Source organism: Pleurodeles waltl, chromosome 4_2 (assembly GCF_031143425.1).
Source record: "Pleurodeles waltl isolate 20211129_DDA chromosome 4_2, aPleWal1.hap1.20221129, whole genome shotgun sequence".
In the NCBI taxonomy this organism is placed as follows: Eukaryota; Metazoa; Chordata; class Amphibia; order Caudata; family Salamandridae; genus Pleurodeles; species Pleurodeles waltl.
The window spans coordinates 770,800,077-770,826,515 of NC_090443.1; the positions used below are offsets into that span (position 1 = coordinate 770,800,077).

At 43.5% G+C, this 26,439-nt stretch overlaps 1 protein-coding gene across 6 annotated transcripts in view; it reads left to right on the forward strand.

The window, feature by feature from the left end:
• SLC44A5 (solute carrier family 44 member 5) overlaps positions 1–26,439 on the forward strand; it is a 765,772-nt gene that overhangs the window by 396,030 nt on the left and 343,303 nt on the right. For all 6 annotated transcript variants that reach the window (XM_069232424.1, XM_069232422.1, XM_069232425.1 and 3 more), the window contains exon 3: positions 7,776–7,849. In XM_069232424.1, the coding sequence (XP_069088525.1) occupies positions 7,776–7,849 (74 nt within the window). The remainder of the gene's footprint in view (positions 1–7,775; positions 7,850–26,439) is intronic.

The following is a 26,439-nucleotide window of genomic DNA, read 5'->3' on the forward strand; positions in this document are numbered from 1 at the left end:
AAGTAGCCCTTTAAAAATGTATCAGGCCTGCCATTGCAGAGCCTGTGTGCGCAGTTTTGAACTGCCATTTCACCTGGCAAAATAAACATTTTGTCAAGCCCAAGTCTTCATTTTCAATTCATTTAAGTCCCCCATAGGGTAGACCCTGGAAAGCCCATAGGGCAGGGTGCCATGTATTTAAAATGTATGACGCATATTTTAGTTTTACATGTCCTGGTGCCAAAAACTCTTACATTCATTTTTCACCACTGCAAGGCCTATCCATCCCAAAGGGTAACATTGGAGTTGCCTTATTACCTCTTATACGTGTAACCTTCAAATGGGAACAGATGACACCTTCATGTTTGGTAATTCAGGAATCACAATTTAAAATCCTAACATGGTGAAGTAAGGCTTTACATTGCAATTCAGAAAATGACACTTTTAGAACCATTTGGTGCTTGCCTCCTGTGTATGGTCACATGACTGAGTATAGTTGGCAGTTGGACTTTGTATATTCCTGTTAGACAGCCACACACAATGGGAGCTAAGATGTTACATAATGGGTCGTCCTGGGCTGAATAGGAGGGAGGAACTGGACACAGTCTCACTTACACCTGAATAAGCTGTGTCCTGTCCTCACAAACGGCTTAACAACCCTGTATTTTCCCTCCAGCCAGCTTGGATGCAGGGTAGGGGAGGCAGGGATTCCCTTGCACTTCAAAGCCACAGTCTGGAAGTGTCTCCCTCTTTCCAGAGTCAGAACACTAAGGACTAAATACTGGACCTCAGCCACCACCACATCTGTTTACCTCTGTACCTGTGGATATCCAGAAGTGACTCCAAGGGCTAGTTGGCTGGCCTCCAGAGCTGAAGTCTCAGGGAGATAAAAGACGTCCAACCTGGACTCTGCCATTTGTGAGTCTACTCTGCCAAATGGTACCACCCCAGTCCGGGACCCTTGGAAGTTGGCCTAAGGTGCTTCCCATCAGAATCAGCACATCTTCTCTGCTGAGCGGTGCATCCCTGATCAGTACCGACACATCGCCGCTGCGGTGTGGATCGGACTCAGTGCAGAAGACTCCCATTGCTGTCTCAATCCGCATCTAGGGTTTGATGTAGCGCCTTCAGAACTTCCAGTAAGGGCTCTCCTGGAAGCAGGTCCTTGCATACCTTATCAACGGCAGCCTCGACGATGATGACAGCTTCTCTGCTCATTGGAACCAACACATAGCCTTGGCTGCGCAACATATCCCTGACACCAGCCTTCGCATCCCAAGTTCTGTCTACGGGATCCTAGACCGTGCAACAGGACCTCATGCTACAGCTTTGCCGTATCCCAGAACCAGAGCATTTCATCAGCTTCATGCTGCATCTTCAACTTGGATCAGCGCATTGCTCCGCAACCATGATTTAAGGGTCTCTGTTCAGTGGGTCTAACTGGATCACTGTAGCCAGCCCGGTTTGCCTGAACTTGTGACTTTGTCCCGGTCTGGTGCATCCAGATATCCTTTTTTTGGTGCTTTATGCTTTCAGATGCTATTTCACTGTTTATTCCTTAAACATTCATAACTCAAGTTCTACTGATGGGATATTTGTCATTTTGGTCTTTTATATTTCTTAAATTAAGTTTTATTGTTCTAACCTGGTGTGGTATCCCTTTTATCACTATATTACAATTTGAAGTGTTGCACAAATACTTTACACATTGCCTTCAAGTTAAGCCTGACTGCTTTTGTGCCAAGGGTGAGCAAAGGTTAATTTGGGGTTTGCTTGTGCCTTACCCTGACAGGAATTGTGGTTGCTGCTTGACCAGGGCTCTCACCCCAGTCAACCAACAACCCAAGTTCCAACACTGACCCTTGGCGGCACATGGGCCACAGTAACCAAAATCCGAAGCATCTTCTCAAAAAGACATCAGAGAGAGCATACAGTGGGTCCTTTGTTTGTTCCTTTTGATGCCTGAAGTTTCCACTCACACACTGCGGTACTATGGTGTGTTCTAATGTTGACCTTTCATTTTGATGATTTACAATTTTATTTTGGGTGGGAGCTTTGTAACATTTCTGTGTGATTATTCGTCCCAATAATTGTGCTGTTAAACAATACATCCATGACAGATGTCTGTGTGTGACATAAACAATGGAGAGAGGAGTGTTCAATACATGCTATCTGCCACTGTTCCGCAGTATTTCTTCTATTTCTTGGTTGGCTTTATGTATCAAAGAGTGAATACTACTGTCCACCAGGGAGGGAAGACATTGCTGTTTGTCCCCGCATTGGTTGTTGGTGGACCATGGCAAGATACTATGCCAGCTTTGTGGGTTTTACTTGTAGCTCATCTTATAAATATTTTTGAAGGATGAGACACTCACTTATATTTATTTGATATACGTATCTTTTAATGATACCTCCATATGGTCTTGCGTGCTTGTTTTTTTCATGTGAGCTTATATTTTGTGAAAGTTTATCTGTGTCATTATTGCTTTTTTGTTCCTTGTCCATGTTTTATGAATTCCGTTTATACTTTACTTGCAAATACATTTAGTTGGGCCCGGCAGTCACTTGGTTTACTTTAAATGACTTGTGTTTTTCCATGTGTGTAGAGTAGTCTGTAAGTGGTTCTGTGTGTCTTTGTATTTTGTTTCATCATGATCTTGGTGACTTTGCCTTAGTATCATAGTTATGTTTATTCTGTGAGTGAGGACGGGTGAGGAAAGTATGTATCAGGCAGCACATCTTCATTTGGTGTACCTCCTAGATATTATGTAGACTGAAACTCAGTTCAGATTTTACACAATGGCAATTTACTCTCTTTATTCCCAAATTATCTAGTATTTTCACTAGATTGTGGTCCCTTGCTAGTGAATCACTTCACTGCTCATGAGCCAATATCCATGGTGGAAAAATCAGTAGGATGCTGATAGCCTGACATTAATAACAGCCCATGAGGCCTGGGCCACATTTAAATGTCAGCATCTCTAGCTTTGCTCTCCTCCAGTATTCAGTGTTATATGATATTGTGCTACAAAAGTATACATTCTGTGCTACAGAAAAATTGTAGCCAAAATGGAGGCCATCAAATATTGTCAGTATAGTCAAGGTGTGAGTTTGTACATATAAGTATATATTTACTATGCCTAACTTCACATATACATTCCTTCAAGATATATATTACCTAGTAGCGGTCGCCACTAAGTAGGTATAGTTAGGACCTAGATTCCAGAGGAAGAGCGTTTTTCGTTTTGCCTTTAACTTTGGCGCCGCTCGAGGAATCTGCACGAAACTTTGAAAACGTATACTTTGCTAAGTTCAGCTTCTGTCTTGGAAGTTTCGGGGTGATCTGTCAAGTGGGGACGGAGTAAAAGGAGTAGTCCCAAAATGCATTTTCCCCATTCATTTTGTCCATAGGACCTTTAGATACACCTACAGTCCGAACCACTGAACGTAATTACACCAAATTTGGCACGAAGCTGGATTCTGATTACCGCAGATCATGCTTTTTGTGGTTTGGTACAAATCCACTCAGTAGTTTCAGAGTAACTAAAGGACAAAAAATATAGATATCTAAGGATGCGGATCCTCTGCGGATCCAACTGTCCCAGTGCTGATATCTAATTGGCTTCTAACACTTCAGCAAGGAAGTGTTGGCAGCCATGTTGGGACTCGACTTCAGCCGAGTCCTAGAAAAAAAGACAAAAAAAAAGAAAATGCACCAGGGTAGAGTCACCCTGATCCCTTAGCCCTGGTGCTGGGATCTCTGTAGCACCCCACCAGGGCTAGAAAGCATTAAAAAAATACAAATCGGATGGATCCGTGTATTTTTCTGAGATAAAAAAAAACACACAAAAAAAAACACAGTCTCCTGTGCTTTTTTTTATTTGCCCCGGGTGGGCCAGGTCCCAGGGCATTTCAGTTTAATATGGGGGGGGGCACATTAGGCCCTCCTCCTTGAGCTTTGATAAACCACAGGGAAATGTGAGCAGGGGGGCTGTGGCCCCCAGCGCTCCAGGAACCACAACCCACCGGGCAAAATGATTTTTAGGGTGAAGGAGGCTGTACGGCCTCCACCACAGCCCTGGGGATCACCACCTACCCAGGGTGAATATACAAATGGGAGCAGGGGGCCGCGTAGCTCCCTGCTCCCCGGGGTGGTTTAAGTAAGTGGGGAAGGCCCGATGACCTCCCCCACAGCCCCAGGCACCACCACCTCCCCAGGGCTACACTGATTCATGAGCGGGGGTACGCCGGGGACCACCACCCCCATGGCAAATATTTTAAAAAACAAAAGGGCGTCCCTTTGGGACACCCAAGCCCCGGGGAGCACCACCTCCCTGGGGCTACCGTGATTTATGAGATGGGGACCGGCATGCCCCCACCCCACCGCCCTGGGCCATATTTTAGAGGGAGGCACGTGGCCCCCCTCTAGGAGCCTCTGATGGCCCTGGGGACCACCACCCCATTCTTGCTATGTCCTGGGGTGCCCGCCCCCAGGACATAGCTGTTTGCTGTGGCTTGGATGCAGCTTTGTAGCTGCAGCCAAGCCACAGCAAACACTTCAGGTTTTGACAGCGGAACCTGTAAAGCTGGTCCCACTGTCTAAATCCGAAGCTTTCATCTCTGTCCCCTGCACGTGTGCAGGGAACAGAGATTAAATGCTTCAGCAAGCGGGGACATGCCGCTTAAAGTAGCTCCCTGCTTGCTGAAGCAGTGGCACCACAAGGGAAGCCTTAAGGCTTTCCCTGAAGTGCCAGGTAGCCCATAAGGGCATTTTGTGTAAAATAAAATAATTAAATAAATAAATAGGGGCCATGGGGGACACCTTGAGCGCTCCCTCGTGGTCCCAAATAGCCCATAAAGAGATGTTTTTTTAAAAAAAATGACCCCTATGAGCCCTTAGCTCAGTGTGAAGGTCGCAGACCTTCACTTCACAATGACCACTGGGGTTTCGAGTCCAGCTGGACTCTTTTTTTTTTTTTTTACAGTTTTTTTTTTTAATTAATATATTTTTTGTTTTTATTTTATTTTTAACTGTACACAAGTATCACATTCTAAATATATCAGACATCAAACCCTAAAAAAACTCTCTCTCCCTCACTTTCTTTCTCATTTTCTGCCTCTCTTTCAAACAACTTTTCCCACTCACGCATCCACTCAGACACTCCTGCTCCCACTCACAGACATACTTAGACAGTTACGCACCCACTCACACACCCACTCAGACTGTCACACACCCACTCAGAGACCCACTGACTCCCTCATGCCCCCATTCACTGACCCATGCACACACTGACACACCCACTAAAACACTAATGTGTACACTGTCACACCCAGACTGACAATATGACAGCCACTCTCACCCCCAGGTACACCCTCTCACACCTATTCTCACACCCAAAGAGGCTGCAGACAACCCCGCCGCACATGGCCAAATAGCAATGCGCAGCATGGGGTTGGGTGGTTAGGGAGGTTGGTTGCAGGGTCTGGCTGCAGGCCAGGCCATGCACAGTGTAAGGTTGGGTGCTTAATGGCCTTCTGGCCAACCGCTGTTGCGTACAAAGGCAGTGTACAGCGGTGGTTGGATTAACGTATAGTAATGAAAATTGCTATATGTTAAAATCCCATAGAAATTCACTGAAAAAAAACAAATGTTACAGGGATGCTAGAGTTAGGAAATAGAATTTAAAACAACATCGAAATTCACTGAAAAAAACCCAAAGGTTACAGAGACGTTATAGTTGGACTCACATTTTAAAAGTACAAAACCTTTGAAATTTGCCAGTTATAGTTAGAGTTTGTAAACTAACCATAACTCGTACTCTAACGTAACTATAACTTGCGCCCTTGCCTTGCATTGCTAATTACACACAAATTATGGCACTCATGACATTTTTGATAATATCATTGATAATATCAATGTAATATTTGCAATAAAATTATTGACGAAAAAACTGTTCATGGCAGTAGCGTGAGTTATAGATACCTTAGGACATGAGTTATAGTTAGTTTAGATAACTCTAACTGGCGAATTTCTACGTTTTTGTGAGCCTGCTGAACGTATGTGTTTTTGCACTCTCCTTTTCCCACCCTGAGTCGATGCGACAAACAAAATGGTGGCCACAACTTTTCTGTCAGGTTGCGACCAGCCATTAAGAGCCTTGTTTATTCCACAGATCCACAAATCCAGACCTGAACCTGCGGGTCTGGATCCGTGGAGGATCCACGTCCCTTGAGATCTAAATTTTTCAAACTTGAATATCTCAGAAGTTACTGAATGGATATGCACCAAACCACAATATGTCTGATCTGCATAACAGGATCTAGCTTCCTGCCAAATTTGGTGTAATTCCGTTCAGCGGGTTGGGCTATAGGCGTGTCTAAAGGTCCTATGGAAAAATGAATGAGGAAAACGTACCAGACTGCAACTGAACTGACCAAAATATTTGTTTTGAAAATTGCATGAAGATTCGTCATGCGGTGTCAAAGTTATAGACAAAACAAAAAACGCTCTGTCTATGGAAACTAGGTCCTAACTATACCTAGTGGCTATCACCACTAGGTAATATACATCCTCTACGAATATATAATATACAGAGCAAATTAATCTGTACATGTGTATAAATATACCTATATGCAGTGTTATCATTGGTTGATGAATTTGTATCAGGTTTAATATTTCTATCTGTGTATATGGTTTTAGTAAATTGTAGTATTAAATGAAATGTATATATTTAAATCAATGGGATTATTAAGAATACCAGAGGATTTAGAACGAGATGATTGTTGACACACCACTTCTCACACTACAAAATGGTGGTACCAGTAGTCTGAAATGTGTAGCTGTAACAACAGACAGAGGACTAATGCAGTATTTGAGGTATCTCTGTTGATGTGGGGAGTGTCCACTAGAAGGCGTAAGCTGAAACATGTTGAGACTTTGTCTTGTTTGGGAGCAGCACAATATTGACCATTAAAGTCACGATCATTGATAAATATGAATATCGGCTGTTTTACCTGTTAACAACAGGACTTGTGGTGCAGCTGTTTAACGAGTGGAACCTCATCACTCATAATTTTTAAAGATATATATATATATATATATATATATATATATATATATATATATTATACAGTATATATATAAACCTAAACTCCCCTATATTTGCTTACCTGGAGATGTTTTGGTAGTCACTATTTTCATTATGCTGCTTTGTAGCTCGATATTTTCCCACAATATCTGCTGGTACATCTCCCTTACCAGTGTACTGAATACTGGATGTGAAGTGTACCACAAGAAGTAAGAACGCCTAGCAAGGAGTTACTGAACTATGAGAAGTACTAAATCCCTCACATCAGTGTCAAAGTCAAATTCCATTGCAAATGTGAAGCTGTCAACACAAGTGTGTGTACACATTTTATTAGTTTGGTAGGTGTTTTTGCAGCTTGGTTGTGCTGCTGCTTGATCTTACCTTGGGCCTCATTCAGGGCAGACTGATAGATCCCAAAGCACTGGGAAGCTTTATTTCCTGATGCTTCCTTTAATCCACTCCATGACATTTCTGTAACTCGTGACCATTCACTCACTCATTCACTCACTGTATCAATCACTTTTCTTATTTGATATTTAAAATAAGCAATTCATTTGCTTTAGGGGCATCTCATCTCCCTCAGTGCTTTAACCGAGTCTCACCTTGCTGCTCATGTTTACTTTTCATGGCAAATGCTTGCAAAATGTTCAGTTAATAAGGCTCGTAGGTCGGAATTCTCTGATGTATTCTGTTTCTCTATGTTTTCAGGCACTGCACTGATGTCCTTTGCTGCATAATCTTTGTAGTGGTCATTCTTGGTTACATTGCACTAGGGATTGTGGGTAAGTAATTATAAATTCACTTAGTGTTGAGAATTTGCAAAGTAATTACACGAGGTCTCATTTCATTACTTTTCTAATGCAATTGAAATGAGTCTTAAGAATATGTGCCATGTAATATAACTGTACGCCTGCAGAACGTATTATTGGGATGCCAATGTGTTTTATTGCCTTTATTATATCTTTACTGTTAATGTGGATTGAAAAGTACTACACTTATTATTCAGTTGCTGCGACCGTCTCGTCAGAGCTAAGAGTAACGAAGACCTAATAGATTTTTCTATCAATTTCTATAGCATATATGACAATTGATGCAATTAACCATATATAAGTATGGTGTGTCAATGAATGCTGCACTCTGGGCATGATCCAAGTTTTATCTCCTAATTCCAGTGGTTGAAGTGCATAAAAAAAAAAAAGTATGGGAACTGTGATGCTGCATGCAATGTGGCGAGGTCAGTAAGTGTGTGGCCGGGGTCAAAGGTGTGTTTATGAAAACAAAATATTCTGCAAGTTTTTGGTCTTTCACCATCAGGTAGCTACATATAAAATAACATGTAGCTTAAATGAAACATAAATAAAAATAAAATGTTACTCAGTGGGAAATGCAATATAGTACAATATAAAACCTTTATTACTTCATGCTCTGCAGAGGTCTGTGTGTTACCCAAGGGCCACAGAATTAAATCATCTTGGTTGATACAGTGGACAATAGTGCCTTGTGTATTTGTAGTGCAACAAGGTCTGAGCCTGTGTGAATATGTAAGTTATTATTTTAAACTTGCATTACACACAGAATAATATTGACTGCTGCAAAATGTATAAAAAGGTTTAAGATAACATGGCGCTACCAATATATAGATTTTAGTCATACCCAAACTGAACACAGTGCAATGTTTTTGACTTAACTGCCCCTTCAACACCTTGTCAGGGGTAGTGAACTCCCTGTAAATACAATTTCAATTAAAAGCACACACTTCACAGCACAGTTGTCAACTATTTGCACTATCACTCAAGAAGAAATATTTGGAATCACAAAATTTTGAGCGATTCGATCAATTCAAGTCAGTACCAGCTCTCAAGTGTCCTTTACTTTTGCAGATTAACTTGTGCACTTTTGCATTTTTGTTCAGGCAAGCAGGCACCCTGCCAGGAAGGCTTGTTAAGCTGTCTGACCAGCTTCAGTTTCACAGCACAGGAAACACACTGCATAAGGCTTCAGTTGAAGCATTTCAACTATTAGAATTAACCATCCTGGGACGGTTGTCTTTTTACAAAAAGCAGGAGAACGGTTTCTCATAAAGCAGAAAAGTATGAGCACATTGTGTTCCTTTGATCCCACTCACTTCGACCACTGCCTAATTCCAGTCAAGTCTTAAAGACACTGCTGCTAAACAGGGATTTGAGTCTCTGATCAATGGTGACCGGACTAGCTGATGAACCACTTTCCCCAGAAGTCCTGTCACACAGGAAATAGCCTTCTAAACTCTCTGCTGGGACTCTTTCTCAGCTGGTCCGCTTTGCAAACACAACATTAAAAAGGGAAGCAGTTCTTTCTTACTGTCATTTATCCTGCTATTAATGGGGTGAAAAGGGTGTTTTACCCAATTCCAAAACTTAGCTCTTGTACTTTGACATTCATGGGATTGTCAGTGTCTTGTACTTTTTCTCTAGTATTCCAGTTCAAGGAAGGGCAACTCAATATTCTCCCAAAGTCCTGCAAGGCCTGATTTGCATGACCTTGTGTGGCTTTGTAAAGAAATGTAACACAAGGCTGCTGCTTGATCTGCTTTATGATGCATTTCAACTTGGGAGGCATTCCATGGGTGGAGCATGGGAGTTCCCGTGCATCCACCCATGGATTTTAGCATATTCCCAGATTTACAAAGACTTGTGAACCTGGAAATGCATCAAAATGCTATGACTTCCCAAATGAGGCATAACAAGGAGACATTGCTGTATACAGAGATCTCAATAGCTCTGGGTTGTAGGGATTAAGAGGTAGACTAGACTAAGATGCACATTTACTAAACTTGCGCGCAATGCATGGCAGCAAACAAAGTTTCTCTGTTGTCTTGTGTGAAAGGGAGAGGGAAGAAATGCTCTGTATTTACAAAGATTTAGCATTTCTGCTTTCTTCAAACACTGGGGCTCTATGTGAAGCCTATCACCAATACAGGCACCTGTGCACATTAATGCATGGGTGCATGTGTTAAAGGCTGAAATGTTTTTGTGCAGGAAGGGACGCCCTCTTGAACATATATAATCCTTAAAGACATTTTCCTCTTTCTATCAACACTTCAGAATTCAGCATACATTGAAAGAGGAAATGACAAGGAAAAATAAAGATATATGCTTGCATTGACCCAAACAGTGTTCATTATTAGCTTGTAACTATTTAAAAAGGTGGTTCATAAGCTAATACAATGCAAAAAGGAATGAGAACTGTGGCAGCATCAGAGCCATATCCATGAATCACAGAAGACCCTATTGATTAAAGTAAGAAACTGGCAACTTTGTAATGTGGAGCCTGTCTGCGAATTTAGATTTTCCCTGATTGATTTGCCAGATTTGTTTGGAAAACCTTTTTGCGGGCACTCCTAACTTAACAACTTGCTCCTTCAGAGGTTCAAATGAGTCTGTGGCAATAGTTGGGGTCAATAAATGGGTCTTAGTGAGATTTGACTGAAGACAACCTATCTGAGTAAATGCTGCTATTAATTAACATTCAGTAAATCTGATGTGAAAATTATAACAGAGACTGCTATTTTGGTCTGACAGTCAAATTAGTGAAATGGAATGACAGCATGTATTCCATTTATTTAAAACAGAAGTGGCCCCAACCATAATGCACAAATGTGTAACACAAAGATAATCAGTAATACAGTGGGCTCCTGAGTCTCAACTCCCTTTGCTAAAAAGTCTGGAATAACACAAACTTCATGCATATGCCTAGATGTAGTAACATAAGTATAAACCTTTTGAGGAGAGTTCAGTTGGAGTCAACTAAAGAACTGTGCTAGGACTAAAGAAAGCAAATTTGCATGTGAACCTCCTACACCAAAGGGATGGGTAGGAGTCTGGATCCCTGCAAGCTGAAAATGATCAAAATCTGCGTACTGCAATGAAAGATTCTGAATGATCTAAAGATTGTTCAGAACAACTGCCTTCTAAAAATCCAAGGTCAGGACAGATCCATTTTATCCAGGGGAACTACCACAAAGTAGGCCTTTCATTGCTGCACGGTTATAGTACCATTTATGCACTTAAATTTCTTACTTTTGTAATTGAAATAAACCCAGTAGAACATCAAACTTAGGCCTCAGACCAGGCCAGAATACAACAGTAATGACCATGACTTTAGTGAATGATGCAATCAAATACTCATCAACACCTTGATTGAGTGCCTTTGCACTGAAGACATAGGGCCTCATTACAAGTCTAGCGGTCACAAGACCGCCAGGCTCGCGGTCCGACCGCCACATTACGAGTTTGGCGGGTGGACCTGCCAAATGACCACCGTCTCCGCCAGCCTTTTCATGATGGTTTCCCCACCGTGAAAAGGCTGGCTGAGAGCAAGTGCTGGGGGCCCCCCAGCACCCTGGAATAAGCACTGTCTGCTTCGCCAAACTCGTAATTGTCCCCATAATTTTTACTTGTTTTAGATGTTTTTGGATAAAAGGGAACAACTGTGGAAGAGCAAATAATCCGACTGAATTCTGGTCCTTGTGACCGTTAAGATCCCCTAAACGTAATCCAAACATCTCTGCTCTTCCCTCTGGGGGCAGGGAAAACATGAGCATTGCTATAGGTATATAAAGAGATGACACCCAGCTTTATCTTATTTCACCAGGCATGTAACATCTTGCCTGAAATCTATCCAAGGATGGATGTCCCAATTCCTACTTCTTCCACGTCTTAGCTCCCCATTCAGGCTGAATTTCTTCCCTGACCCCTGATAAGAAATCTCCAGTGCAGGTCTCAAATGCTAATTGATTGGTCTACTATGTGGGCAGCAAGCAGGTATCAAAAACATAATGAAAGTGGCTCAAATGCATCTACACTACCTGAGAAAAAAGTACACACATCAATCTGGCTTCTGTTTGGTGGTGCGCGTTGTGGTTATATCGAGATTCGACCACAGTGCCCATCTGTCAAGCATACCTCAATGTATACTTCAAAATCAGGCCAGGTCACTAGCCATGAAAAAAGTATCACTAGTTAGAAATGACCACCCTGTCGTTCACTGCTGCACTGTCCTTAGTGCAGGTGCGAGTTTTGTCTTCACTGGGAACAGCACTCAATTTGTTGGAATTGTCATGTGGTCACGATGCGCGCTGACTGCATCTTTTCAGGTGTAATATGGTCCATGGCATGCATGAATTACCAACACGACTGGCTTTTGGCATGGGAGAGCTGGACCCATGCCCTGTGTGCCCTCCAAGAGAAGGGCACAGCAACCTTTCTGTATGAAGGTTATGCATGCAACTGTCTCCCTCTAGCCTGGCTCCAGTGATTCGGTCTAAACTGCTTTTAAACGTTTTTCTTTTAACACGCTACAGGCCCCTTGTTTAAAACTTCCTAACTCCCACAATTCCCCTCGCATCTCCCTCTCACCCAGAGCCATTCCGAAAGTTCACACCCCACTACCTATCCAACAACAACTTGTTACTAGTGTGTAGAACGTAAAATGCGGGCAATCAAGATGGCTTTGGGGATGAGTACGAATGTTTGTGTTCAGACGGTCACCTCAGTGAGGTACCATCTGGCCTGGGAGTAGAAACGGGGCTCAGCTGCTTCCCTGTGGAGTTACAAGCAGCAGCCTGGTCCCTGTCTGAGCAAAGGCCCGCTCTGATTACCGAGCTAATCCTTACAACATTCTTAGCTGTTATTGCACGTGTTTAATACTGTAATTTGTTTACCGTACTGCAAGTAAATCATTCTGAAATTGAGCGTAATACCTGATGAGAAAAATAAATCTAAATGATGTTCAGTTCCGCAGTACTCTTCTCTAAAGAACTCTCTCGAAGCTTTACTCCATTTTCCCCTAATGATGAACCAGCAGGAATGTTCTGAAGACTGAATTGCGCTTTCATCGCAATGTGTTCTGTTCATTGGCTTCGGCGGATTTGCAAAATGCTCACATTAAGAGCTGTAAGTGCAATTTGGCAGACATTTCTATGCATATAAAGTATTCCATGCATATAGATTTATTGCCATTATGACTATTTACGCGTAACGCTCAACTAGAGAAGTCATTTCATTTCCTATACGAGCTACAAATGTAAAGGCCATTTACTCGATGATTATGAATACATTAGAGGCATGATTCAGAGAATCCATGGAAAACATTGAAAATAAATCTTCCTGGTCTTGGAAATAACTCAAACGTTTAAGAAAAGGGATGCTTAACGCTGCTCCGTATCTGGTGAATTTGGTGTTTCCTAGAATTTGAAGTTCTTCACTGATGGGAACACCATAGAAATGTAATTTAATGCAGTAGTCCCCCCCCATAGAATGTATGAGAGATGCCTTGCTCATTTCCAAACGTGTATCAACAGATAGCATATGAAGTCGTGACTCTGGAAGGAATTCAGGGCCAGATTTAAGAAAAGTGGCGCTGCAGCCAGCGCAGCGCCACTTTTCCTTCGTCCCCTAGCACGTGTCCTAATGCCACCATGTGTGCGCTGTATCTAAAATACGACGCACTATCGTGGTAGTCAGGGAACTAGTGTCATAATTTTTTATGGTAGCTCGGAGCTCTGCAGGATTAGCTTAAAAAATGTTGACGCTAATCCTGCAAAGCCAATTGAGGCCCATTGTAAACAATGGTGTACTTCCTTTTAGTGCCTGCTGTGAGCAGGCGTTAAAGGTGCAGAAAAAAATGACGCAAAGAAATCTCTTAGATTTCTTTGCACCATTTTTTCAGCTGCCCTAACAGGGGAATGCCCCCTTTGCATACATTATGCCTGGCATTGCGCCACTCTGTAAATATGGCACAGAGATTTTGGCCTTATTGGGCCACATTAGTGTAAAAATAAAAACGCTAATGTGGTGCAAGGTGGCGCTAGGAGCTCTTAAATCTGCACCTCAGTGCGTAACCCATACTCAAGGGTGTAACCTAGGCAGTGAGATTCAGGGGTGTGAGCCTAAGAATTCCATAAAGTCACCGGGGTGTACACAATCAAGCCCACTGTTGGACATGGCCCTTTTTACTGGGTCATCCCTAAACTTTTTGCCTTCTCCCTCCTGCTTTTGCTGACCTGTTTTCGTTGGCTTTAGGACTCTGGGCACTTTACCACTGCTAACCAGTGCTAAAGTGCATATGCTCTTTGTCTAAATTGTATTGGTGATTGGCATATCCATGATTGGTATATGTGATTTACTGGTAAGTCCCTAGTAAAGTGCAATATATGTGTCCAGGGCCTGTAAATCAAATGCTACTAGTGGGCCTGTAGCACTAATTGTGCCACCCACTTGAGTAGCCCCGTAAACATGTCTCAGACCTGCCACTGCAGTGTCTATGTTTGCAGTTTTAAACTGCCAGTTCAACCTGGCAGGTGTACCCTCGTGCCAGGCCCAAACCTTCCCTTTTATAACATGTAAATTACCCCTAACTAGACCCTCGGTAGCCCCTTGGGAAGGGTGCAGTCTGTTTAACAGGCAGGACATGTACTGTTGTGTGTTACATGTCCTGATAGTGAAATACTGCCAAATTTGTTTTCCACTATTGCAAGGCCTATCTCTCCCAAGGCATATCTTAAATATATTTTAAGTGTAGTTTCCCATTGGGAACACATACTGTTATACAGTTTGGGGTCTCTGAACTCACAATATAAAAAAATACATCTTTTGGTAGAGTTGTTTTTTAGATTGTCTGTTTGAAATGCCACTTTTGGAAAGTATGCATTTTCTTGCTTAACCATTCTGTGCCTTTTACTGCTTGTGGAATCCGCGTCTGAGTCAGACTGACAGTTGGGCTGTTTGTGAATTCCCTCCAGATAGTGACACAAAAGGAGCTGGGGAGTGTCCTGCATATCCTGATGAGACTCCTGGGCTAGAGTGGGGAGGGAGGAGCTGACACACCTGAAAGGGCTGTGCCTGTCCTCACACAATGCAGTCTCCAACCCCCTTGTGTGTGTCTGGGGCCAGGCCTGGACAAGGCAGGATCTTGTGAACAACAGAGACTTTTCTTTGAAGTTTGCCTTCAAAGACAGAAATGAGTATAAGTAGTGGGCCCAAAACGCAAGACTTTTACAATACTTCTGGATCGGGGGAACCTCTGCCGAGGAGAAGAGCTGAAGAGATGGAAAAGTAGTACTGCCCCTTTGCTGTGTGTGCTTTGCTGAGTTGGCCTTCAGTTGCTGCTTCTGCCTTCTGGACTTTGCTGTGTATCCTGCTTGAGAAGATTCTCCAAGGGCTTGGACTGAGCTTGTCCCCTGTTATGAAGTCTCACGGCCATTAAAGACTTCATCTGCCAGCACCTGGGCTCTCCTGGGGATGACCCTGCAAAAAGGGCCAGGTCCTTCCAAGTGTTGCCACAACCAGCCCCTGGGCCCTTGAGAGGAGAAGCTGGTGAACCCAAGGTGAAAATCCATGTACCAAAGCCGAGCAGCAGAAACATCAATGCAGCACCTGCACCACAGCTGAAAAATGTACGCATCACCGGTAAAATTGATGCATCGCCATCTAGGTGCGGATTCATCGCTGCTGTGTGTCCAGATTTTCCACTCATTGTCCCTGGGTATCAAAAGCTGCAACATCCCTGACTGAAGGCTGCTTGTCCGGAACTCAACCATCTCTTCCCTGCGAGGAAAGAACGCATTGCCTACCCGGTGGAGAAAGAATCAACGCATGGCCTCACTTGCGAGTAAGAAATTGACGCATCATTTGCTTTTCCAATGCACGCTCACCCTGCTGCTTTATTTTTGATGCGTGCCAGGTACTTTGTGCTAAAACAACACATCTATTGATTTCTATTGATTAAGACTCTTTTTACTTTAAAAATGAATATCTATGCTTGTATATGTTGGATTTTTGTCGTTTTGGTCTTGCTTGATTTAGATAGATATTGGCTATTTTTCTAAACTGGTGTGGAATCCTTTGTTGTGTTTTCACTGTGTTACTGCGTGTGTTGGTACACATACTTTACACATTATCTCTGAGATAAGCCTGACTGCTTGTGTGTATCTCCCATTTCCTGACTAGAGTGAGGGTCTCAGTTTGGAAAGAGTGCAAACTGACTGCCAACCAGAGCCCCCATTTCTAACACCCACGATTTAATCATACTTAGCACAGCATCAAGCAGGAGGTTGATGTGATCACATGGCAAAATTATTTTTAATGTAGTTGATGGCTGTTTGCACATATGTCTTTGTGCTATCTTTCCTCGCTTTCACAATGTAGTGTTGCAGATTTAAATTTAGGACTGCCCCGCATGAATTTAGTAAATCTGAACACACACAAGGTGGTGCAATGAGGGGTAAGATGGGCTACGTATGATGTTGATGAGCCCTAGGATGATGGGGGAAGTGGCTTTTGTCACTCCAGCAACCGAAGGCAACATAGAAATCCTTAGGATTAACTTTCCTGGGGTGTGCACAACCCCCTGACAAAATAGGAATCCTAGGGATTCTCATGCCAATACAGCAGGCATGCATGGTACTCGCAAAGCAATCCTCTGGATTACAAAGGTTCTTTGAAACCAGTGCATGGAGGAGTCCTAGAAATATCAAAGAGATCCTTGATAGGCACTTGTTCCACCGAGTGGCCATGGAGATCACTAAACAGTAATGCTGGTGTCTACCACCCTTCTATGTACATTCCCTTGTAATAGAAGATAATTTGATATAATTTCCTTGGAAAGGGAATGGTGGGGTGGTTGCTGGTTTTAAAGCAGATTTGGTGCCTCTTCCCAGGTCTAAATTAAAGCGCGTTGCTATCAGCAGGTAACACGCTCCAGTCTCAATGAGATAGCCCAAGAGATTGTGAAACCTACAGGTCACGAGCTCCAATGCTAGTTAAATGGGAACTGTGTGTGTGTCTGTGTGCGCACATATGTATGTGCATGCGTGTATTTGTGTCTATGTACACTTTTTTCTGCCTGAGTGCATGTCGTTAAGGTGCACGTGGTCTGGCAGAAAGCAGATTTACGAAACGGAATGGACCTTAATTCTTAAAGTTTTTTGTGCATATAAGTCAGACTTACACATATAGATTGCCCTATTTGTGTGTGAAAATCTATTTGTTTTAATTTCAGAACAGTTAGTGTGCGCAAATTTATGATTTTATTTAAACAAAGATTTTTGTGTTAGGAACTCTATAACCCGTTTTTTTGAAGGGGCCGGGAATTTGTGTTAACAATGGTGCAAATGTCACGTGAGCTAGTAAACACCCATAAGTGTTCGCAAACTCCTCTCCCAACTATCTTCCCAACTTGAAAAAATGTTGGCTATTTTACTCCTGTCAGTGGCAAGAGTAAATTTCAGTCCTGCGTGGAAAATATAAGGGAACACCCACAAAACGTATCTGGATTCCAGCAAGCCTTTCTCAATGTAGGGATATATTTCCCTAGAGAGAAACAAGTTATTAAGCATATTTGCACCTTTTCTTATTTTTTAAAGTACAAATATTAGCACGCATTGTTGCATGTGCAAAAATAGAAATCAAAGTTCTCCAGGAGTACACCTGCAAACCTGTGACTGGGCCACCTTTCAAGGTGTAACCTGAAAAAACATTTGTGAGTTCCAAAAATAAATAGATCTACATATATGTGCCGTTGTAAATCTCAGAGTGTACATTTATTCATTTTCTGTGAATTATGCACAATATGAGGAGCAGGTGGTGAATAACTTCATGTTTTCAAAACTAGGCTAGCAAGTGTTAATGTGAGTTAATTGTTTCCTTTCTTTTCCCTGTCCTGCTATGTGTGTGGTTTAGGAGGAGGGTGGGAGTATGGCTTACACGATGCAAACATTGAGATGGGTTTGCCATTGTGTTTCCAATGCTGTTAATGAGAAGGGAAATCCAACAGTGCCACTGCCAGACTGATTGAGAATCTTGGAACCCAATTATTAAGTGGGCAGTGCATTTCTTCGAGGGTGTAACACCAGAAAAACCCACCCCGTGGCTACACCCGTGCCTATAGCGAATCAACTTTTGTTTAATCTGCCTCGTTTTAGACTACCAATAATATTCATGCAAAACAATGAAAATAACTCCTCCTCCCTAGTTATCAGACATATTATTCTAACTGCTTATGTAGTAACTGCGGCATTCAGGGGACAACACAATGACACCGATCATAAAAGGTAAGGAATGCCAAGTGAATATTAATATTATCCTAATAACAATGTAATGGAAGGACACGGGAATAGAAGTCAAACAGTTAATATGCACCTGATATTAAAATGCATCACCAAAGAAGATTAGACGAGAGAGCGGGTCCATGTGAAGGGTATGATTAGTGAATGGTGAGGAAACTCTCAAAACCCCGAAAGCACCCAGTGCAACAGTGTTTTATGCTGCACTGTCAGATTTTACCCTACATGTTGACCTCATCTGTGACCTTGACGTATAAAACTGCTGCCATACTGTTGTAAAATACAGCATTTATACTTCCATCAAATATGAGATGTTCGCTTACGATGAGAAAAACTTGAACCCGGTAATACCTTACAATAAATATATCAGCAAACTGTATGCTATATTTTTGGTGTAGTATTCAGTCCAATTTGGACTTTATCTGAAAGAAGCTAAATCCAAAGGAGAATGTGCAATTTTCTCGCATCTAGTATTTTCTTTTGTGTTTTCCCATTATGTTGAGTATAGAAAAAGGCCATACCACAAAGCTTTGCACAGAGGGGCTTATTTACAAGACCTGTTCGCCACCGGTGCATCATTTTTTGTGATGCACTGGTGGGACATAGTGCAGGCCCATATCTACAAGGCCACACAAAGCCACTTTGCATGGCTTTTCTTTGCCTTATAGATACGGGGGCTTGTTTACAAGCCCTGTGCGCTGCCAGTACATCACTTTTTTTAATGCACTGGTGACACATAGTTCAGGCCCATATCTACAAGGCAACACAAAGCCCCTTTGCATGGCTTTACATGGCCTTGTAGATATGGCATGTCACCTGCATTGGCTCTAGGCAGCCCATTGTGGGCCAGTGCAGGGGCAGAGGACAGAAATGTGGCGTATCTTGTAGATTTCTGTCCTTTTGTTGTGATGCAGGGCAGTGCAGCAAGGTCCCTTGCTGTGCTGTGCTGCCCTGCGTCATGGGGCTTGTAAATATACCTCATGGTGTAAGGCAATGCTGTGCAAGTATCTGTGATGGATTAAAGTGCATCAGAGAGGCATTCCATGAGCATTGCTGTTGGTATCTCCATGAAACCACCTTTGGTTTTGGTGCATTCCTAGATTTATAAAGCAGTGTAAACCTGGGAATGCATCAACATCTTATGCCTCCTCAGGTTTTTAGCAGGAAGATGTCCCTTCCTGCACATAAACAATCCTGTCTGCAATGCAGGCATCCTTGTACAATGGTGGAAGGAGGCCTGGATCAGCGCTAGGCTGTCCATAGTGGGGCAGGGGGATAGGACATGTAGATACAGCACATTTCTACCCTTTCCCTGTGGTAGAGGGCAGTATAGCAATGTCACTTTCTGTGCTGCCCTGCGCCCTGGGCCTTGTAAATATGCCGCTAAGACTTTGGAATTGTTGATTGAAATCTAAAAGCCAATCCTAATCAACTATTGTTTTGAAAAGAGCTAAAGGCTTACTTCCTTAGAATCTATCTTAAAGCCTAATCTGCCCCCTTTTTGAGCTTTCTATACGTACCTATTTCAAGCACTTTTGAATGGCTGAATTTTGCTGTTCTCACTCACTACATATTCTACTAATCCCTTTGCAGATTTATCTTCTGCTTTATTGACTGTAAGTACTCCGCTGCCCAAGTAGCCAGGTATGCACTCTATACATATTTTAAATAAATCAGACAATGAACCACAGTGAAATGTAGAGAGCATAACATGACTTCTCCAAGAAGTGGAAGATAATCTTCCCAATGATGTTCATGAAAAACATCCATTCTTTTCAGTGCAATAAAAACATTTCAGAGGCCTGGGGCCTAATCTCTTCACATGAGACGAGGCCATTTACTTTATGAAAAGACATACATCTTTTGTCTTTGTTTAGGATGGAAAGGTTACCAAAGAGGTTTGCATTCTTAGAGGCTCATTTACAAGAGTCCTGCTCCACTAGTGTCACTTTTTTAGATGCTTCGGTGGTGCAGGACCCTCAATCATATCTATGAGGTAACGCAAAGCCAGCCACCCTGCATGGCTCTGCATTGCCTCCTAGATATGGAGTAAGGCAAGGCAGTGCAAAGCTCTGTGTTGCCTCACTCTGGTTCAAGGAGGCATTCCATGGGCATTGCTGTGGGTTTCCCCATGCAACACCCCTGGATTGTGACGCTGTCCCAGATTTACAATATCATGTAATTCTGGAGATGTGCAAAACGATAACCTATTTGTGTACAAAAATAATCCTGCCAACAACGCAGACTCCCTTGCTCCATGGGGCAAGGGTGCCTGCATTGGTGCTAGGCAGCAATTTCTGCTCTGGCTGAAAGGACAGGAATGCACCGTATCTTGTAAATGCCATGGGTTTCCCCATGCAACACTCCTGCATTTTGACACTGCCCCAGATTTACAAAATCATGTAAACCTGGAACAGTCCCAAAATGATACACCTCTCCAGGGGGAGGGGCGTAACAAGGAGAAATGTTTTCATTTCTTCTTGTTTTTTCCTCTTTCCGTATGTGCTGCATTCTGCGGCACACATAGAATGAGGAAAACACCTCTGTGGATTGCTTTTTTGTAGGAATTTGTCCCGTTCTGCACAAAAGCAATCCTGCAAACAATGCAGACACCCTTGCACCAAGGCGCAAGGGTGCTTGCATTGGCGCTCAGCAGCAATTTCTGTGCCAGTGCTGGCTGAAAGGACAGGAATGCACTGTATCTTTTAAATTCATGCCCTTTTGATTTGGCGTAGGGCAGTACAGCAAAAAGGCTTGTGGTGCTGCCCTACACTAAATCTTTGTAAATTAAGCCCTTAGTGTTCCTAGGTGGATCGACAAATTCCCCTCCATGAAATAAATAGACATAGAACATAGAGGCTTTTAGCAGGACTGAAGCCGATCAGAAACCCATAGACTCTGAGGCCTTCCTGGGCACAGGCTTCGGACTCCGCCCACTTGGAGGTTTTCCACCTTTGACAACAACTGCATTGTGACCCCGCTCTTCAGCAACCTGCCGTAGGTGAGACCTGCTTTGGGTGCAGCATGCAGTCTGCCCACACACTATCCATGTCCGAAGGCAAACCTTTCACTGGGATGAACCTGCTCCCCGTACCCAACCCACGCTCCATCACATTTGGCCCTAACTTTTTCTTTGAGCGGGTCTATTGCGATCAGACAGCTGAAAGTTGACACAGTTCTATACGACACTATTTTTCACTCTAAACTTTAAATATTCATATCTCTGGTATTGGATTGACATTTTGGTGTAATTTTATATATAAAATTTTACTCTATCTTCCTAAATTGGTTTTGGATTTTTCTTGTTTCGCGTTTTTACTTTGTTACTGTGGGAATGCTGTGGGAATGCTGTATAAATATTTTACTCATTGCCTCTGAATTAAGTCCTGCAGCTTTTGTGGCAAGCTACAGGAGATTTAATCAGAAGTTTATTTCATATTTTTTTGTGGTTCTCCTTGACAAGAATTGTGTTTATTATGTGAGGTGGGGTCTCACCCCTCAACTCACATCCCAATTTGTTACTGGCACAAACACCACCCTCACACTATTTGTCACCCAGGAATATGATGCCCCACAAGCTACATCAAGAGAAGTGACAAACCTAGAAGTAAAAAAGGACTCAGAAATCACCCTGATACCACATGCCTGATAGCACATGCCAACTAGGTCTCAAGGAGCTCCTTATGCACAATAGAAAAATTGCCAAACATCTTCCCAAACCTTAGATACTGTTAGAAATTGGGTCTCTAGTTGGCAGTCGGTTTGCACCCTGTTCAAGTAGGGACCCTCATTCTAGTCAGGATAAGGAAGATACCCATTCAGATAACCCTTGCTCACCCCCTTGGTAGCTTGGCACGAGCAGTCAGGCTTATCTCAGAAGCAATGTGTAAAGCATTTGCACATAACACACAGTAATAAGTGAAAACACTACAAAAGGACACCACACCAGTTTTAGGAAAATAGGCAATATTGATCTATATATGACAAGACCAAATACGATAAAAATCCAACATACAGTAATAAAAATATGAATTCTGCAAAATGTACTAAAAAATGCTGTTCCTTGAAGTCGATAGCTCCACCTGGGGCTATCACGGCGTCGTGATCAGCTAAACCAACAGTTCAGGCCGGGTGCAGCGTTGTGGACCAGCTACGGTGTCGGGAAGACCCGCAAACAGTACCTTGGTTTGCAGGGCTTCGTGAGCCTCGCGGTGAGCTCCGGAAAGCGGCGTCGCTGACATTGCGGTGTCGGTTCTGGAGTCGGTGCAGAAGTTGTCGGGCCCTTGAGCTCACACGCGTCACAGATCGAAATCCTCGCGGTGAGCTCCGGAAAGCGGCGTCGCTGACATTGCGGTGTCAGTTCTGGAGTCGTTGCAGAAGTTGTCGGGCCCTTGAGCTCACACGCGTCACAGATCGAAATCCAGGCTGATGAAGTCAGGTGCACCGACGTGGATGGCGTCGGGGCTGCAGTGCGAAGCCGGACGACGTGACATGCGGTGCCCACAGGTCACGGTGCAGGCAGCGGCTCGGTGACAGCATCCAGTGGCGTCGGTGAGACCAGGGCTACGGTGTGAAGCGGGGTGGTGCGATGTGCGGTGTCCACAGGTCACGCTGCAGGCAGCTGTGTAGTCGTTCCTGAAGTGCTGTTGTCAGTAGGCCCAAGCTAGCGAAATGGGACGGTGCTTCGTGTACCTCACGAGTGGCGTCCACAGGCCACGGTGCAGGCTGCAGCGCCGGTGTCAGAAGGAGCGGTGTCATCGGGGATGCCCAGGCTGCGGTGTGAGCAGGCGATGCCGGAGTGCAGGAGCCCGCAGGAGCCCACAGGTCGCGGTGCAAGCAGCAGCTCGGTGAAGTCATCCGATGACGGCATTAGGGAGACCAGGGTCACAGTGCAAAGCGGGGCAATGCAACTCCGTGTGGTGTCGGCAGGTCACGGTGCATGCCAGCGGCGTCGTTGGTGGCATCGCAGTGGTTTCTCCTCTTGAACAGCACAAAACACCCAGTTCCCAGTGCTGCAGGTCGAGGAAATTGAAGTCTTTGGTGTCTCTGAGACTTCCAACAGGAGGCAAGCTCTACTCCAAGCCCTTGGAGAATTTTCTCAAGCAGGACACATAGCAAAGTTCACCCTTTGCACTCTTTTCAGGCAGAAGCAGCAACTGCAGGCCGGTCCTGCAAAGCAGCACAGCAATGGAACAGTACTCCTCCCTCAGCTCTTCAGCTCTTCTCCTTGCAGAGGTTCCGCTTGATTCCAGAAAGATTCTAAAAGTCTGGGGTTTTGGGTCTTCTTCTTCTTATACCCAGTTCTGCCTTTGGAGTTGGCAAACTTCAAAGCAAAGTCTCAGGTGTTTGCAAGATCCTTCCTTGTCCAGGCCAGGCCCCAGACACTCACCAGGGGGTCGGAGACGGCATTGTGTGAGGGCAGGCACAGTCCTCTCAGGTGTGAGTGACCACTCCTCCCTGTCCCTCCAGCACAGATAACTAATCAAGATATGCAGGCTACACCCCAGCCCCCTTTGTGTCACTGTCTAGAGGAGAGGTGTGAACAGCCCAACTGTCAAACTGACCCAGACGGGGAATCCACAAACAGGCTGAGTCACAGAATGGATTAAGCAAGAAAATACCTACTTTCTAAAAGTAGCATTTTCAAACTAACAATCTAAAAACCAACTTCATTAAAAGATGTATTTTTAAATTGTGAGCTTAGAGACCCTAAACTCCATATTTCTATCTGCTCTCAAAGAGAATCTGTGCTTTAAGGATATTTAAAGGCAGCCCCCATGTTAAACTATGAGAGAGATAGGCCTTGCACAGTGAAAACCGACTTTTGCCGTATTTCACTGGTAGGACATATAAAACACACTAGTATATGTTCTACCTTAAACATACACTGCACCCTGCCTATGGGGCTACCTAGGGCCTACCTTAGGCGTGCCTTACATGTAGTAAAAGGGAAGGTTTAGGCCTGGCAAGTAGGTACACTTGCCAAGTCGAATTGGCATTTAAAAAATGCACACACAGACACTGCAGTGGCAGGTCTGAGCTAGGGCTACTAATGTGGGTGGCACAACCAGTGCTGTAGGCCCACTAGTAGCATTTGATTTACAGGCCCTGGGCACCTCTAGTGCACTTTACTAGGGACTTACCAGTAAATCAAATATGTCAATCATGGATTAACCAATCAACAGTACACTTTGCACAGAGAGCATATGCACTTTAGCACTGGTTAGCAGTGGTAAAGTGCCCAGAGTCCTAAAGCCAACAAAAACAGTTCAGAAAAAATAAGACGAAGGAGGCAAAAAGACTGGGGATGACCCTGCAAAAAGGGCCATTTCCAACAGATACCAACACAAACGACAAGCTGTGCTCACTTCTGTGATCTTCGCTATGCATATATTATGGCACCCCTTGTTTTATCATACACAAAATTCAATGAATCCAAAATGCTGCAGCCCCCTCCTCTACCTTCTTCCCGGACAACACATTACCCCGGTCCTGCAAGTGCTCCACTGGCTAGATGATCAATGTTCAAAAGCATTCTGTATTATCCACAGAGCCCCAAAGAAAAACATACTATTATCCCTCAAAATTAAAGTTAGAAAATACAAACTGCACCCTGCAAAATTAGGGATAGGCTATAACTGCTACACTGTCCCAATCATAGGATATGCCTCTCCAACAAAAATAGAAGTACCCGCTGCCACTCTGCACCTGAGGACCTTTAACCACCCTAATGACATAGAGCACTCTAATTGTAGCATACCACACATCAGAGACTTAGTAAACAATGTCTACCCAATCTCCTATCTCTGATGAGAAAATGGAGGACAATAACTCTAGTCTTTGTGAAGTTACTCCTAACCTCTGTAGTTTTGGTACAAGGAGGGAGAAGGTGTGGCTCATTATCTTTTCCTTATGCATTTCCTGAATTTCTATACTTGGCAGAGTGCATCCAAAAGTAGAACATAGTTGGCCTGAAAAGGTTGCCTGACAAGTCAGCAGGCTTCTTGATGAGGACATTGTTGTTTTTAGAAGAGGGATAGGAACAATAACTAATGGAGTTGTAATAGAGTAGGATAAATAATAATAATGAATTTATTGTTTGCTTACATAAAACCCTTATATCAATTGTAACATGGACAATGGTAAAATTGCAAGTCAAATGACTTTCAAAGCACTTTTACATTTGTTAATATTGCTGGAGCAGACAAACTGCCCAAGTGACAAATAACTGCAAAGTGCAAAGCTCAGTATATGAAAATTAGCAGCAGACTTTTATCAACAGGGTTTGGGTGCAAGAGCCTATTTGGAGTAGGATAGATATTTTATCTGGTCCACAATTGGCTGCGGGGTGCATGTCAAATGCACTTCAATGAAATCAGTATGGCATTTCAGATTACAGTGAGTAGTTTGTTTTATATCAGTTTCGTTTTACACAGTAAACTCTGGATTGGAAGTTGCTGGTTCATAGGTAGAGTCTGACCTTTCTAAGGAGGCTCAGCTCAAACCAGGACATTGAGGACTTTATGATCAAGTGCTCTTTGAGGGAGAGGTTGGGCTCTCTCTTGGTAAGGTGCTTTCACTCTAGTAGCACAGTAAGTCCATGCTGGTGAGAAATATATGAATTCAGGCTGAAGTGAGCCACTATTGATTAGAGTGAATGCTCACTTGGATACACCATGGTCGTCCATGACCGGCTGATGGTAAATCAAGTTTCAGTTCACAAACTGCCACTGGTCTATAATACTTTGAAGTCAACTTGCATATCCTAATTATATTGGAGAGTTGGCTAGTGAGCACTTAGGAGTGAAAGTATTGAACATTGGAGCAGCCTAATATTTAACACACAATAAATACTATGTGGTACTTTTACAACAGTGCAATTACAGTGTACTGTACATTACAGCACATTATTTTACAATTCAAGTCATTGACATGCATTTAATATGAATGGTTAGGTTGAGGGTAGGGGTTTAATCCCTCAAAAATAAAGAAAATGCAGGGTTTTGGGGTATTAGGATAAATTATTAAAAATGGGGTTTTGAGGGTGTTTTCAATGTGGTTTTGGGGTATTTGGCCAGTTGGTGTATTATCGGAAAAGGAGCAGAAAGGGAGCGGGTGGGGTTTATCCCCCCAAAAAGATTTAGGCGAAAGACCGCGGCGGCCATTCCAACTTTCCCGCTGGGCCGGCGGGCGACCGCCAAAAGGCCGCCTGCCAGCCCAGCGGGAAAGCCCCTGCAAAGAGGAAGCCAGCTCCGAATGGAGCCGGCGGAG